This window comes from Bufo bufo, chromosome 2 (assembly GCF_905171765.1).
Source record: "Bufo bufo chromosome 2, aBufBuf1.1, whole genome shotgun sequence".
Classification (NCBI taxonomy): Eukaryota; Metazoa; Chordata; class Amphibia; order Anura; family Bufonidae; genus Bufo; species Bufo bufo.
The window spans coordinates 507,871,974-507,889,168 of NC_053390.1; the positions used below are offsets into that span (position 1 = coordinate 507,871,974).

General features: G+C 46.2%; 1 protein-coding gene across 1 annotated transcript in view; it reads right to left on the bottom strand.

Annotated features, from left to right (window-relative positions):
- Nucleotides 1-1,294: 1,294 nt before the first annotated feature.
- Nucleotides 1,295-17,195, bottom strand: part of C2H19orf71 (chromosome 2 C19orf71 homolog) — a 40,725-nt gene continuing 24,824 nt past the window's right edge. Inside the window, exon 4 of the mRNA XM_040420441.1 lies at nt 1,295-1,396. Within this exon, the coding sequence (XP_040276375.1) occupies nt 1,362-1,396 (35 nt within the window). The 3' untranslated portion in view covers nt 1,295-1,361. The remainder of the gene's footprint in view (nt 1,397-17,195) is intronic.

Sequence of the window (17,195 nt, forward strand, 5' to 3'; positions counted from 1 at the left end):
CATGAAGATTACACAAGTGGTAAGACTATGCTAGAATAACTTGCCACAAAAACGAAAACTGTATGGCAAAAAAAAAAAAAAATATGTGCTCATTCTCACTTTTTTAAGTATGCCAGAGCCAAATTCCTGTGTGTGGGAAATCATAGTTACATACAGACCATCATGTTCAACCAATCAAAAATTACTTTTAAAGGGAATCTGTCACCAGCGGCCTCCCTATCAAACTGATGGCATAGACACACACCTGTAGCGGTGGTTCACCTGATTAGAACACTTGTTTTCTTTTGTTGATCTAAAAGGCTCTGTTCCGGGGTTATAATACTTTTTTTCTTAAAATGCAAATTAGGTGTTTGGTGCAATGGGGGCGACACCATTGCTGTTGTTGCACCCAAGCCCCACAAATTTCTGTGCCCCTCCCTGGCTGCTTTGCCACTGCCTGGCCCTGTCAATCAAAGCAGCCAGGGATCAATAAAAGAAAAACTGTGATTTAGGGCTCATTCACACGACCGTTGCCCCTCCTCGCCTGTGCTGTGAACCACAAATTGCGGTCCGCAATGCCCCGTGGGCCAGCCACATGCGGATCGCGGACCCATTCACTTGAATGGTTCAGCGATCCGTCCGTTCTGCCAAATGATAGAGCAAGTTCTATCTTTTTGTGGTGCGGAGGCACGGCAACGGGATCCGTTCCGTGCTTCCGTTCCGCACCGCATTTCCGGATTTGCGGACCCATTCAAGTGAACGAAGGGGCAACGGTCATGTGAACGAGCCCTTAATCAAGTGAACCATAGCTATGTGTGCATGCCAACAGTTTGATAGGGCATTGGTGACAGATTACCTCCCCTATTCATGCAACAGTATGTATTTTGCGGTCCTCCAAATGTGGATCTGGAAAATATGGATGACGTCTGTATTGCTTCAATTTTTTTGTGGACAAATTGACTTCAGTGGGTCTGTGGTTTGCAGTTGTAGCCAAGAATAGGACATGTTCTACTCATTATGGGCAGAAAGCACAGAGAAGACATCCATGTGCTGTCCGCTTTCATATGTCCATTCTGCAAAAGATAGAACATGTCCTATACTTGGCTGTAAAATGCCACAGAATTTTGGCATTTTGTCAGGGAAAAAGTTAATTTTTATGTAGAGTGGATACAAATTTAATTGGTTATCTACGAGTCATATTAGCACACAAATGACAATGGTAAAATATGGCATTTTTCCTTTGAGTTTGATAAAGTAGTGCATTCACTAACAGCCATGTTTCTGTCCAAAACTTAAAAAAATATCCCGAGGCACAAATTTCTTACTGCTTGACAATTTATTAGTGTTTTTACATGTAGTTCACAATGATGACTTGAACACGATCACTTCTCAACTCCAAACTTGTGTCTGTTTACAACTGGAAAAGAAAAAGTTTTCATTAATCACAGGTTTAATTGACAGTACAATAGGATGAAGAAACTGCAAATAAGTTCAAGAATGGCATAAGCCACAATATGCAATAGGTGAAGCATATGCCATGTAGGTGCTGGGTATTACTATGATATTGGAGATAGATCATAATAAAATGGTTGTCCGGTTTAGAAAGCCCATTGTCATATACAGTCCTGATCAAAAGTTTAAGACCACTTGAAAAATGGCAAAAAATCATATTTACCATGGCTGGATCTTAACAAGGTTCCAAGTAGAGCTTCAACATGCAACAAGAAGAAATGGGAGTGAGAACACATTTTTTGAGCATTCAATTTAATGAAAACAACAATTAAACTGAAACAGGCTGTTTTTCAGCTGATCAAAAGTTTAGGACCACACCTCCAAAAAAAAACTAAACCCCGCCAAAACAGAAATCCAACTTCCAAACATGAACTCAGTAAGGAGTAGCTCCGCCGTTATTGTTTATCACTTCAAAAATTCGTTTCGGCATGCTTGATGCAAGCGTTTCCATGAGGTGAGTGGGAACATTTCTCCAAGTGGTGAAGACGAACGCACGAAGGCCATCTACTGTCTGGAACTGTTGTCCATTTTTGTAAACTTCCCTTGCTATCCATCCCCAAAGGTTCTCAATTGGATTTAGATCAAGGGAACACGCAAGATGGGCCAAAAGAGTGATGTTATTCTCCTGGAAGAAGTCCCTCGTCCTGTGGGCATTGTGAACTGTAGCGTTGTCCTGTTGAAAAACCCAGTCGTTACCACACAGACAAGGGCCCTCAGTTATGAGGAATGCTCTCTGCAACATCTGGACATAGCCAGCGGCCGTTTGACACCCTTGCACTTCCTGAAGCTCCATTGTTCCACTGAAGGAAAAAGCACCCCAGACCATTATGGCGCCCCCTCCACTGTGGCGTGTAGAAAACATCTCAGGTGGGATCTGCTTGTCATGCCAGTAACGTTGGAAACCATCAGGACCATCAAGGTTAAATTTTTTCTCCAAAGAGAATAAAACTTTCTTCCACCTTTGAATGTCCCATGTTTGGTGCTCTCTTGCAAAGTCCAAACGAACAGTTCTGTGGCGTTCAAGGAGACGAGGTCTTTGAAGACGTTTTTTGTTTTTGAAGCCCTTCAGTCTCAGATGCCGTCTGATGGTTATGGGGCTGCAGTCAGTACCAGTAAGGGCTTTAATTTGGGTCGAGGATCGCCCAGTGTCTTGGCGGACAGCCAATTGGATCCTCCGGCTCAGTGCTGATGAAATTTTTTTGGGTCTTCCACTTGACTTTTTTGTTCCATAACCCTCAGGATCATTTAAGAAATTCCAAATGACTGTCTTACTGCGTCCCACCTCAGCAGCGATGGCCTGCTGTGAGAGACCCTGCTTATGCAGTTCAACAACCCGACCACGTTAAAAAAGGGAGAGTTTTTTTGCCTTTGCCATCACAACATGTGACTACCTGACAGAAAATGACAATGAATCCACATCTTTGCACAGATTTGGCCTTTTAAAGGCATGTGGTCCTAAAAAGCCTGTTTCAGTTTAGTCGTTATTTAACTAATTAATTGAATGCTCAAAAAATGTTTTGTCTCACTCCAGTGGCGTAACTACCGGGGAAGCAGGGGAAGCAGCTGCTTCGGGGCCCGGGGCCCGGCGCCCCGGCAGCGTGTGTGACAGTTTATATTCAAGTTAGTTAAATATCGATTCTTGTCTTAAAGGGTTTCTGTCACCCCACTAAAGTGATTTTTTTTTTTGGGCTAGTTAAATTAGTTATATAGCGATATATTAAAATATAATAGTGTTCCTTACTTTGATCCAGCAGTTTAGTCAAAAAACGAAGTTTTATCATATGCAAATTCGGTCTCTACCAGCAAGTAGGGCGTCTACTTGCTGGTAGCTGCTGCAGAAATCCGCCCCCTCCTCTTGTTGATTGACAGGGCCAGCCGGGATCTCCTCCTCCGGCCAGCCCTGTCGGCATTTCAAAAATCGCGCGCCCGTGTTGAATCTGCGCAGGCGCTCTGAGATGAGGAGGCTCGTCTCCTCAGAGCTCCCTCAGTGCGCCTGCGCCGATGACATCATCGAAATAGAAGACGCCATTGGCGCAGGCGCACTGAGGGGGTTCTGAGGAGACGAGCCTCCTCATCTCAGAGCGCCTGCGCAGATTCAACACGGGCGCGCGATTTTTGAAATGCCGACAGGGCTGGCCGGAGGAGGAGATCCCGGCTGGCCCTGTCAATCAACAAGAGGAGGGGGCGGATTTCTGCAGCAGCTACCAGCAAGTAGACGCCCTACTTGCTGGTAGAGACCGAATTTGCATATGATAAAACTTCGTTTTTTGACTAAACTGCTGGATCAAAGTAAGGAACACTATTATATTTTAATATATCGCTATATAACTAATTTAACCACCTCAGCCCCCAGTGCTTAAACACCCTGAAAGACCAGGCCACTTTTTACACTTCTAACCTACACTACTTTCACCGTTTATTGATCGGTCATGCAACTTACCACCCAAATGAATTTTACCTCCTTTTCTTCTCACTAATAGAGCTTTCATTTGGTGGTATTTCATTGCTGCTGACATTTTTACTTTTTTTGTTATTAATCGAAATTTAACGATTTTTTTGCAAAAAAATGACATTTTTCACTTTCCGTTGTAAAATTTTGCAAAAAAAAACGAGATCCATATATAAATTTTGCTCTAAATTTATTGTTCTACATGTCTTTGATAAAAAAAAAATGTTTGGGTAAAAAAAAAAATGGTTTGGGTAAAAGTTATAGCGTTTACAAACTATGGTACAAAAATGTGAATTTCCGCTTTTTGAAGCAGCTCTGACTTTCTGAGCACCTGTCATGTTTCCTGAGGTTCTACAATGCCCAGACAGTACAAACACCCCACAAATGACCCCATTTCGGAAAGTAGACACCCTAAGGTATTCGCTGATGGGCATAGTGAGTTCATAGAACTTTTTATTTTTTGTCACAAGTTAGCGGAAAATGATGATTTTTTTTTTTCTTACAAAGTCTCATATTCCACTAACTTGTGACAAAAAATAAAAAGTTCTATGAACTCACTATGCCCATCACGAAATACCTTGGGGTCTCTTCTTTCCAAAATGGGGTCACTTGTGGGGTAGTTATACTGCCCTGGCATTCTAGGGGCCCAAATGTGTGGTAAGGAGTTTGAAATCAAATTCTGTAAAAAATGACCAGTGAAATCCGAAAGGTGCTCTTTGGAATATGGGCCCCTTTGCCCACCTAGGCTGCAAAAAAGTGTCACACATCTGGTATCTCTGTATTCAGGAGAAGTTGAGGAATGTGTTTTGGGGTGTCTTTTTACATATACCCATGCTGGGTGAGATAAATATCTTGGTCAAATGCCAACTTTGTATAAAAAAATGGGAAAAGTTGTCTTTTGCCAAGATATTTCTCTCACCCAGCATGGGTATATGTAAAATGACACCCCAAAACACATTCCCCAACTTCTCCCGAGTACGGAGATACCACATGTGTGACACTTTTTTGCAGCCTAGGTGAGCAAAGGGGCCCACATTCCAAAGAGCACCTTTCGGATTTCACAGGTCATTTACCTACTTACCACACATTAGGGCCCCTGGAAAATGCCAGGGCAGTATAACTACCCCACAAGTGACCCCATTTTGGAAAGAAAACACCCCAAGGTATTCCGTGAGGGGCATGGCGAGTTCCTAGAATTTTTTATTTTTTGTCACAAGTTAGTGGAAAATGATGATTTTTTTTTATTTATTTTTTTCTTACAAAGTCTCATATTCCACTAACTTGTGACAAAAAATAAAAACTTCCATGAACTCACTATGCCCATCAGCGAATACCTTGGGGTGTCTTCTTTCCAAAATGGGGTCACTTGTGGGGTAGTTATACTGCCCTGGCATTCTAGGGGCCCAAATGTGTGGTAAGGAGTTTGAAATCAAATTCTGTAAAAAATGACCAGTGAAATCCGAAAGGTGCTCTTTGGAATATGGGCCCCTTTGCCCACCTAGGCTGCAAAAAAGTGTCACACATCTGGTATCTCTGTATTCAGGAGAAGTTGAGGAATGTGTTTTGGGGTGTCTTTTTACATATACCCATGCTGGGTAAGATAAATATCTTGGTCAAATGCCAACTTTGTATAAAAAAAATGGGAAAAGTTGTCTTTTGCCAAGATATTTCTCTCACCCAGCATGGGTATATGTAAAATGACACCCCAAAACACATTCCCCAACTTCTCCTGAGTACGGCGATACCAGATGTGTGACACTTTTTTGCAGCCTAAATGCGCAAAGGGGCCCACATTCCTTTTATGAGGGCATTTTTAGACATTTGGATCCCAGACTTCTTCTCACGCTTTAGGGCCCCTAGAATGCCAGGGCAGTATAAATACCCCACATGTGACCCCATTTTGGAAAGAAGACACCCCAAGGTATTCAATGAGGGGCATGGCGAGTTCATAGAATTTTTTTTTTTTTGGCACAAGTTAGCGGAAATTGATTTTATTTATTTTTTTCTCACAAAGGCTCCCTTTCCGCTAACTTGGGACAAAAATTTAAATCTTTCATGGACTCAATATGCCCCTCATGGAATACCTGGGGGTGTCTTCTTTCTGAAATGGGGTCACATGTGGTTTATTTATACTGCCCTGGCATTCTAGGGGCCCTAAAGCGTGAGAAGAAGTCTGGAATATAAATGTCTAAAAAATATTACGCATTTGGATTCCGTGAGGGGTATGGTGAGTTCATGTGAGATTTAATTTTTTGACACAAGTTAGTGGAATATGAGACTTTGTAAGAAAAAAAAAATAATTTCCGCTAACTTGGGCCAAAAAAATGTCTGAATGGAGCCTTACAGAGGGGTGATCAATGACAGGGTGGGTGATCAATGACAGGGGGGGTGATCAATGACAGGGGGGTGATCAATGACAGGGGGGGTGATCAATGACAGGGGGGTGATCAGGGAGTCTATATGGGGTGATCACCACAGTCATTGATCACGCCCCTGTAAGGCTCCATTCAGACGTCCGTGTGCGTTTTGCGGATCCGATCCATCTATCAGTGGATCCGTAAAAATCATGCGGACATCTGAATGGAGCTTTACAGGGGGGTGATCAATGACAGGGGGGTAATCAATGACAGGGGGGTGATCAGGGAGTCTATATGGGGTGATCACCACAGTCATTGATCATGCCCCTGTAAGGCTCCATTCAGACGTCCGTGTGCGTTTTGCGGATACGATCCATCTATCAGTGGATCCGTAAAAATCATGCGGACGTCTGAATGGAGCTTTACAGGGGGTTGATCAATGACAGGGGGGTAATCAATGACAGGGGGGTGATCAGGGAGTCTATATGGGGTGATCACCACAGTCATTGATCATGCCCCTGTAAGGCTCCATTCAGACGTCCATGTGCGTTTTGCGGATCCGATCCATTTATCAGTGGATCCGTAAAAATCATGCGGACGTCTGAATGGAGCTTTACAGGGGGTTGATCAATGACAGGGGGGTAATCAATGACAGGGGGGTGATCAGGGAGTCTATATGGGGTGATCACCACAGTCATTGATCATGCCCCTGTAAGGCTCCATTCAGACGTCCGCGTGCGTTTTGCGGATCCGATCCATCTATCAGTGGATCCGTAAAAATCATGCGGACGTCTGAATGGAGCTTTACAGGGGGTTGATCAATGACAGGGGGGTAATCAATGACAGGGGGGTGATCAGGGAGTCTATATGGGGTGATCACCACAGTCATTGATCACATCCCTGTAAGGTTCCATTCAGACGTCCGTGTGCGTTTTGCGGATCCGATCCATCTATCAGTGGATCCGTAAAAATTATGCGGACGTCTGAATGGAGCTTTACAGGGGTGTGATCAATGACAGGGGTGTGATCAATGACAGGGGGGTAATCAATGACAGGGGGGTGATCAGGGAGTCTATATGGGGTGATCAGGGGTGATCAAGGGTGAATAAGGGGTTAATAAGTGACGGGGGGGGGGGGGTGTAGTGTAGTGTGGTGCTTGGTGCAACATATTACTGAGCTACCTGTGTCCTCTGGTGGTCGATCCAAACAAAGGGGACCACCAGAGGACCAGGTAGCAGGTATATTAGACGCTGTTATCATAACAGCGTCTAATATACCTGTTAGGGGTTAAAAAAATCACATCTCCAGCCTGCCAGCGAACGATCGCCGCTGGCAGGCTGGAGATCCACTTTCTTACCTTCCGTTCCTGTGAGCGCGCGCGCCTGTGTGCGCGCGTTCACAGGAAATCTCGGCCATCGCGAGAGGACGCGCCGGCGCGTCCACTCGGAATGAATCAACCACCTCCAGGACGCGTCTGTGCGTACAGCGGTCCGGAGGTGGTTAACTAGCCCAAAAAAAATAAATCACTTTAGTGGGGTGACAGAAACCCTTTAATGTTCAGGGCCCCTTCACAGCAGCAGCGGCAGCGGACCAGGCCCCCTCGCTAATGTGATCTAATCTTACTGTCTCCTAAAGTCTCCTGATGTGTCTGGGATTCGAACCCACAACCTCCAATGTATCAGAGGCAAAGCATTTACCCACACAACCATAAAGGCTGCATTGCAACTGCTTGAAAAAATATGAGACTTCTACTGTTATAGCTGACTAAGTGTACATCTATACACATGACAGCTGCCCCAACACACCCAGCACTGCTATATCTGTATATGACAGCTGTCCTAGCACACTCAGCTCTGCTATATCTCTATATATGAGCAGCTGTCATGTGTATAGATGTACACTTAGCCAGCTATAACAGTAGAAGTCTCATATTTTTTCAGTCAGCAGCAAGGCAGCTCTTAAGTGCTTTACCTCTGATACAGAAGGTCGTGGGTTCAAATCCCAGCAGAAACATTTCTGAAATACAAGCACTGACTCCATATATGGACATACAGGGCGGGACACAATACAGGGCGGGACACAGGAAGAGGCTGCATCGCATTGCTGACATGGAGGTAAGTAGAAGTGTTTATTTATTTTTTTTAATACCCGATTGTTACTGCCATGGGGGGAGCGGGAGGCACTTGATACTGGCACATGGGGGGAGGGGGGTTGGCACCTGATACTGGCACCTGGGAGGGGGGGGAGAGAGGCACTTGATACTGACACCTGGGGGGGAGGGGTTTGGCACCTGATACTGGCACATGGGGGGGGGGGGAGGCACCTGATACTGGCACCTGGGGGGGAGGGGGGTTGGCACCTGATACTGGCACATGAGGGGGGGGAGAGAGGCAACTGATACTGGCACATGGGGGGGAGAGGAGTTGGCACCTGATACTGGCACATGGGGGGGGGGGAGAGAGGCACTTGATACTGGCACTTTTTTTGTGGGGGGGGGAGATGGCACTATGATACTGGGACATGGGGGGGGAGGAGAGAGGCACTTGATACTGGCATGTGTGGGAGGGGGTTGGCACTTGATACTGGCACATGGGTGGGTTTGGCACTATGATACTGGCACATGGGGGGAGAGAGGCACTTGATACTGGCACTTTTTTGGGGGGGAAGATGGCACTATGATACTGGGACATGGGGGGAAGAGAGAGGCACTTAATACTGGCACATGGGGGGTTTGGCACTATGATACTGGCACATGGGGGGTGGGAAGGAGAGAGGCACTTGATACTGGCACATTGGGGGGGGGGGGGGAGATGCCACTATGATACTGGGACATGGGGGGGAGGAGAGAGGCACTTTATACTGGCATGTGGGGGGGTTTGGCACTTGAAACTGGCACATGGGTGGGTTTGGCACTATGATACTGGCACATGGGGGGGAGGCACTTGATACTGCCACTTTTTTGGGGGGGAGATGGCACTATGATACTGGGACATGGGGGGGAAGAGAGAGGCACTTGATACTGGCACGTGGGGGGGTTTGGCACTATGAAACTGGCACATGGGGGGTGGGAAGGAGAGAGGCCCTTGATACTTGCACATTGGGGGGGGGGTGGCACTATGATACTGGGACATGTGGGGGGGAGGAGAGAGGCACTTGATACTGGCACATGATGGGGGGGCATCTATGGGGACACTTACTGGCACATTATTGGGGGGCATTATGGGGGACACTAGGCCGGCAGCCTATCAGAGGCCGGAAACTGAGGGGCATCTACTGGGGCACTATATATGGGGCATTTTATACTGGTACATTATGGGGGGCACTAGCAGGAAGGGGGGAGAGGAGCACTATGGGGGAATTTACTGGGGGCACTATATAGGGGTATTTTATACTGGGACATTATGGGGGCACTATGGGGACATTAGCTCAACTGGGGGCATTACAAGGGGGTATTTTTGCACTGTCACATTATAAGGAGAATTATTACTACTGGGGGGGGGGCATTATAGTGGGCTTAATTATGACCCCATGGTATGACCCCCTAGTAGCAGCACCAGCCTCTCTCTGCTCTGCTATCCCTCTGGCCCTTCTCCAAATCCTTATTATGAAATCTTTCTCATTAGGATAAAGCACAACATCAGCTCCGCCGAGCCCCCGGCCAAGTGTTGAAGTGGTGTCCGAGATCCCCAAGGGTCAAGTAACTAAGTTTTCATATGAAATATGTTTATGTTATACACATATAGCATCCACTCTGCCACACAATTTACAGTATACCGCTACACTGTGCCAAAGGAGTGGGGTTTACACAGGAGGAGGGAGGTGCGAAGCGCGCTGGAGGGGCCCTTACAAATATTTGCTGTGGGGCCCAGTCACTTCTAGTTACGCCCCTGTCTCACTCTCATTTCTTCTTGTTGCATGTTGAAGCTCTACTTGGAACCTTGTTAAGATCCAACAATGTAAAATGATTTTTTGCCATTTTTCAAGTGGTCTTAAACCTTTGATCAGGACTGTACCATATTAAGGAACTGTGAGTCAAAGAGCACCCGTCTCATCCATCCATCCTCTTCTGAGTGAAATTTCTGGTAGTTAACCATAATAACACGATCAAGAAGTACAGTACATAGATACTACATATGAAAGATGTTTGATATAAAACACTCTGGGTTCTAGTATCCATGTTGAAGAACATAAATAAGCCACCATGTTTCTCAGCACATCTTACTAGGGACAGAGCTATATTTGCCACTAAGAGGTCCAGTGCCTAGGGTGCTGCCTCTTGCACAATTATGTCCGCCCCCTCCTCTGCGATGTTACGATCTGACCACAACTCCTGGTCCTGGTACGCAGTGTGGCCAGATAGTGACATCACAGAGGAAGAAGTGGGCATAAAATGAACTAGAATGCATTGCCATTCATTAGATACACTTGAATGAGATGCTACTTGACATTGGCCCCCTCCCTCATAACCCACACTCTTAGGGTCCATTCAAACGTCCGTTATAACACTCCGTTTCCGTTCCGAATTAAATCGGAACGTTTTTTCGGATCCATTCATTTCAATTGCCTCTGCAAAAATGCGGACACCAATCATAGTGCTGTCCGAATCACGGAATCCGTTCCGTTTTCCTATTTTCGAGTATGCGGATCCTGAAAAAAAATTAAGCTTGTCCTACTTTCTGTCCGGTTTTCGGGTCCGTTGTCCATTCATGTCAATGGATCCGCATAAATGCGGATAACATGCACAAAACCATCCGAATGTCATCCGATTTTGCGGATCCGTTGACAGGAAAATGGATGAAAAAAAACTGAATAACGGAAACACGGAACGGATTCGGAAGCACTTTAGTAAAAAAAATGGAAGGTTGCACTGAAAAACGGATCCGCAAAAAAAATGAAAGTTTATCTGGAAACGTAAAAATGCTGACGTGTGAATAGACCCTTACTGGGAGGAAGGGAGATAAAAGTGGAGTTCTGACAGGGGTATGTTCGTGAGGATGGACATGCAGAGCTTCCTTAAAGGGAATCTCCCTTTAAGGAAGCTCTGCATGTCCATCCTCACGAACATACCCCTGTCAGAATTCCACTTTTATCTCCCTTCCTCCCAGTAAGAGTGTGGGTTATGAGGGAGGGGGCCAATGTCAAGTAGCATCTACGATGGGTTATCTGGGGTGTTACTTAGGACTGCAGGTAACATCTCCCACTCTCTCCGATTCCTCTACCTTGCTGTGTTCCTTAACTTATCATCTTGAAAAATCTTTGACAGGGATTTTTTTAAATAGGGAGGAATGTTTGGGATTCTCAAGGGGAGATGCACCTAAACGTTATTTTAATGTGCATTTTTTTTTAAACTGACAGTTTGTACAAGAGGCGGGAGAGCGGTGAGCGCAGCACTGCTAGGGCGGTTATTACTCACCACTCCCTGGTCTACTGCTCTGGGTGCCACACTGTGCTGAGTCCTGACAGTATTCAGCATGAATGGCTGTCTGCACAGAGGACATCGTTGTTTGAATTCAGACTTGAAAAAGGAGAGTCTACAACTCTGAAACGCGTTGTCATACACAAACAATAAAGGATTTATTCATAACCTCTTGAGGTCATGTCTTTGCACCAAGAAGTACCAGAAAACAGTGGACCATAACCACTCCACACCCCTACATTGTCTCAGTATTCAGCATGAGGACATAGTGCGCACAAGCACTCACTGTGACTTCATGCTGAGCAACGTTATGCTGAGCAACATCAGGTCAGTACAGAGCTGCAAGAGGAGCGCACTGGATCTCCAGAGTGCCAGCAGCTTCCGGAACAGGTGAGGTACATTTCATTTATTTTTTCTTAGGGCTCATGCACACGACCATATGTATTTTGTGATCCGCAAAAAACAGATCTGCAAAAAATAAGGATGACATCCGTGTGCATTCAGTATTTTGCGGAATGGAACAGCTGGCCCCTAATAGAACAGTACTATCCTTGTCCGTAATGCGGACGGAACGGAAATATTGACATACGGAAACGGAATGCTCATGGAGTAACTTCGTTTTTTTTGCAGACCGATTTAAACAAATGGTTCCGCATACGGTCTGCAAAAAAAAAAAAAAACATAACCGACACAGAAAGAAAATACTTTCATGTGCATGAGCATGGAGAAAGGGAGTGTGTTATAGGGGGCCCGTTACCTTGAGAGCTGATCTGAGGTCCAACTGATGGAGGGTAAGGGGGGTTGTGTTGTAGGGGCCATTGATGGGGGAGTATTAAAGAGTAGGGTTGAGCGAACCCGAACTGCAAAGTTCGGGTTCGTACCGAACTTTAGGATTTTTGGACCCCGGACCCGAACCTTTCTGTAAAGGTTCGGTGTTCGGCGATTTCTTGGCGCTTTTTGAAAGGCTGCAGAGCAGCCAATCAACAAGCGTTTAACTGTGTGCCCTTAGAAGCCATCACAACCATGCCTACTAATGGCATGTCTGTGATTGGCCAGTGCAGCATGTGACCCAGCCTCTATATAAGCTGGAGTCAGGTAGCGCTGCACGTCACTCTGCTGTGCTTAGTGTAGAGATAGGATGCTGCTGCTGTGAGGGAGAGAATAGGACAGAATCTTTAATCAGAACTCCAATTGAACTCAGCGATCTACATAGATTTTGTTGTGTGGCTGCAGTACAATCTTTTTACCCTGCCCTGAGCCCAGTGACAGAGAAAAATAACTTTTATACGTCCGTTAGTTAGGTGGGCGGGGGCGGCCATTTTATGCAAGCTCAGTGCACCAGCACTGCATCTGTGCTTTTGTGACATTCAAATCCAAGCTTGAAATACTGCAATAATAATCTGGTTTTAAAAAAACACCCTTTTTTGGCAATATCCTACATCTGGTGCCTTTGCAGCATTAGTCAGTGTGCAATTTAAGCTATGAATACAGCTATAATTTTCTGGGTTTTAAAAAACACCCTTTTTGGGCAAAATATACAATTTTACAGCCCTTGCTGCATCTGCACGTGTGAAATTCAAGCGTTATATACTGCTGTCATATTCTGTTAGTAAAAAAACACCCTTTTTGGGCAAAATACTTAATATTGCAGCCTTTGCTGCATCTGTAATTGTGAGATACACCCTTAAGATACTGTTGTTCTATTCTGCTATTAAAAAAACACCCATTTTGGGCAAAAATCTTAATTTGCGGCCTAGTCTGCATCTGTACGTGTGAGATGCACTCTTTAGATACTGTTTTTCTATTCTGCCATTAAAATAACACCCATTTTGGGCAAAAATCTTAAATTGCGGCCTAGTCTACATCTGTACGTGTGAGATACACCATTTAGATACTGTAGTTCTATTCTGCTATTAGAAAAACACCCATTTAGGGCAAAAAACTTAATTTTACAGCCCTTGCTGCATATGTCATTGTGTGATACACCCTTTAGATACTGTTATTCTATTCTGCTATTTAAAAAAAAAAAACATTTAGGGCAAAAAAATTAATTTTGCAGCCTTGTGCTGCATATGTCATTGTGAGATACACCCTTTAGATACTGTGGTTCTATTCTGCTATTAGAAAAACACCCATTTGGGGCAAAAATCTTAAATTGCGGCCTAGTCTGCATCTGTACGTGTGAGATACACCCTTTAGATACTGTTGTTCTATTCTGCTATTAAAAAAACACCCAGTCTGCATCTGTATGTGTGAGATACACCCTTTAGATACTGTTGTTCTAGTCTGCTATTACAAAAAAAAACCATTTTGAGCAAAAAACTAAATTTTGCAGCCTTTGCTGCATATGTCATTGTGAGATACACCCTTTAGATACTGTTATTCTATTCTGCTATTAGAAAAACACCCATTTTAAGCAAAAATCTTAAATTGCGCCTAGTCTGCATCTGTACGTGTGAGATACACCATTTAGATACTGTTGTTCTATTCTGCTATTAGAAAAACACCCATTTTGGGCAAGATCCTAAATTTGAGAAATATGAGGAGAGCGTCAAATAAGGGACGTGGCCCCGGTCGTGGTGCTGCTGGTGGAGCTCCTGTTGCAGGGAGAGGACGTGGTCGATCTGTGCCAGCTACACGCACAAGTGAAACACCTTCCTAAGGTGCGAGTAGGCGACAGAACCTGCAGCGGTATTTGGTCGGGCCTAATGCGGCTCTACGAATGGTGAAGCCAGAACAAGTACAGGCGATACTAGATTGGGTTGCTGACAGTGCCTCCTGTTCCTTCACATTGTCTCCCACCCAGTCTCCTGCTGAAAGATCAGAGTTGGCACCTGCAGTCCATCAGTCTTTCACCTCACCCCCTTGCAAATCAGCCAAGCTGTCTGAGCCCCAAGTCATGCAGCAGTCTCTTCTGATTTTTGATGACTCTGTTAGCAGGGTTTCCCAGGGCCATCCACCTAGCCCTGCCCCAGAAGTGGAAGAGATTCAGTGCACCGATGCCCAATCCCTTATGTTTCAAGATGAGTACATGGGAGGACCATCGCAGCACGTCTCGGATGATGACGAAACACAGGTGCCAACTGCTGGGGCTTTTGAAAGTGTGCAGACCGACAAGGAGGGCAGGGGTGAAGACTGGGTGGAAGATGATGTGGAGGACGATGAGGTCCTTGACCTCACATGAAATCAAGGTCATGCAAGTGACCTGTGTAGTTCGGAGGAAGAGGCCGTGGTCGCACAGAGCCACCAGCACAGCAGAAGAGGGAGCAGGGTACAAAAGCAGAGCGGCCGTCCCCTAGACAGTATGCCTGCTACTGCCCACCGCAGAAAGGGACCTAGCACACCAAAGCCAGCTCCAAGGAGTTCCCTGGCGTGGCAGTTCTTCAGACAATGTGCTGACGACAAGACACGAGTGGTTTGCATGCTGTGCAATCAGAGCCTGAAGCGAGGCATAAACGTTCTCAACCTGAGCACAACCTGCATGACCAGGCATCTAAGTGCAAAGCACGAGCTGCAGTGGAGTAAACACCTCAAAAACCAGGTCTCTGGCTCCTCCTGCTTCCTCTTCTGCTGCAGTCTCAGTCTCTTCATCCACCTCTGGAGTGACAGTGCGGTACGCCAGACCTGCAGGGTATTGCGAATGTGAGGTCACGGTCAATGGCAAGCGAGAGTTACTCACAGTTATGTATGGAAACCCTGGGCAGGCATACGGCAGTGAAGGAGAGGCTGGCACAAAAGTCCTCTGGGGCACACTCTGTATTTAGGGACCAGGCCTGATGTTGGGTGAGGTGCCCTGGATGTTGCAGGTGTTTTATGTGCCTGGGGGGCAAGGTTTTATGTGCCTGGGGGGCAAGGTCCCTTTAAGGTTCGTGACGCCAGTGCCAATTGAACGGTGGCACACCGTGTAGTAACAGATGGAATAATGGAGGAATCAGTAGATAAACCAAATGTCTTTTTACTGGAAACTCACAGTGCAAACTTTACACATACAGGTAGACTTCAGATGGTGGCAGGAAATAAACAGGCAAGATACTTGGAGGAACACAATGATGATTGCTTTACAGTGCAACCCTGCTCTATCCCCTTCAGCTATTCTAGCTGGCTGGATCCCAAGGCCCGGATGCCTAGATGCTGGCTTTTTATCCTTGGTATATCGTTCCTTCTCCAAGATCGCACTTGCTGCATTCTATATAACTCTGTCCATCATGGTACTTATCTGACCTGGTGTTGACTGGAATGGAAGGGAGGATAACTGCTGGTTTTCCCCAGGAGGCGTTATCCTGCTACTGGGGTGTCTTCAGAGCTAACCTAGGCTCTCTTTATCCACAGGTAGGCTAGGATCCCTCTACTAGCCCCCTGGTTACAGCTAACAGCCTGGGCTGTCCAGCTGCATGTCAGGAGAAGGCTCTGACTGGTCTCTGCAGACTCCGAACCCCGAGCTGACTCCCTTTCCCTGTCTGGACCTGAATACTTATACTTAAGGCAACTCTAGCTCCCTCTAGCGTCTAGGATGACTAACTACAGAGACTAGGCCTGATACTACATAATACAGGGAAAAACATTACATATACAAACAACAATACTTTACAATTCACATAACATATGCACAGTTGAAAATGACACTCCTGTCCCTTGTGAAGAGAAGTCACGCACACCCCAATTGACCCTCGTGTAGTGCCCACGCTTAGTCCGTGAGGTCACTACAACAGTGCCACCTGCCATCCCGCAAACAGAGGATCTGCCAGCAACACCACCATCTGGGTCACCAAGCATCTCCACAATGTCCCACGAAGTACCCCCCCTACCCACCCGCGATCCCTGGACCTGAATGCCAGCATTTCAAAATTACTGGCCTTTGAAATGCTGTCATTCCGTCTGGTGGAGACGGAGAGTTTTAAAAGCCTTATGGCGGTGGCTGTCCCACAGTACGTCGTGCCCAGCCGCCACTACTTTTCCAGGCGTGCCATCCCTTCCCTGCACAACCAAGTGGGGGACAAAATCAGGTGTGCACTGCGCAACGCCATCTGTGGCAAGGTGCACCTCACTACGGATACGTGGACCAGTAAGCATGGTCAGGGACATTATATCTCCATAACAGCACACTGGGTAAATGCAGTGGCGGCTGGGCCTGAGTTGGATAGCAGTTTGCCGCATGTCCTTCCACCAGCGAGGATTGCAAGGCGCTTCAGTTTGCCCCCTGTTGCTTCCTCCTGCTACTCCGCTTCCTCATCCTCTACCGGCTCCTCATCCGGTCAGCGTAACACCTTCACCACCAACTTCAGCACAGCCAGGGGTAAACGACAGCAGGCAGTTTTAAAACTTATCTGTTTGGGGGACAAACCCCACACCGCGCAGGAGCTGTGGACGGGCCTTGAACAACAGACCGATGAGTGGTTGGTGACAGTGAGCCTCAAGCCCGGCCTGGTGGAGTGCGATAATGGGCGAAATCTCGTAGCAGTTCTGGGGCTAGCCGGTTTGACGC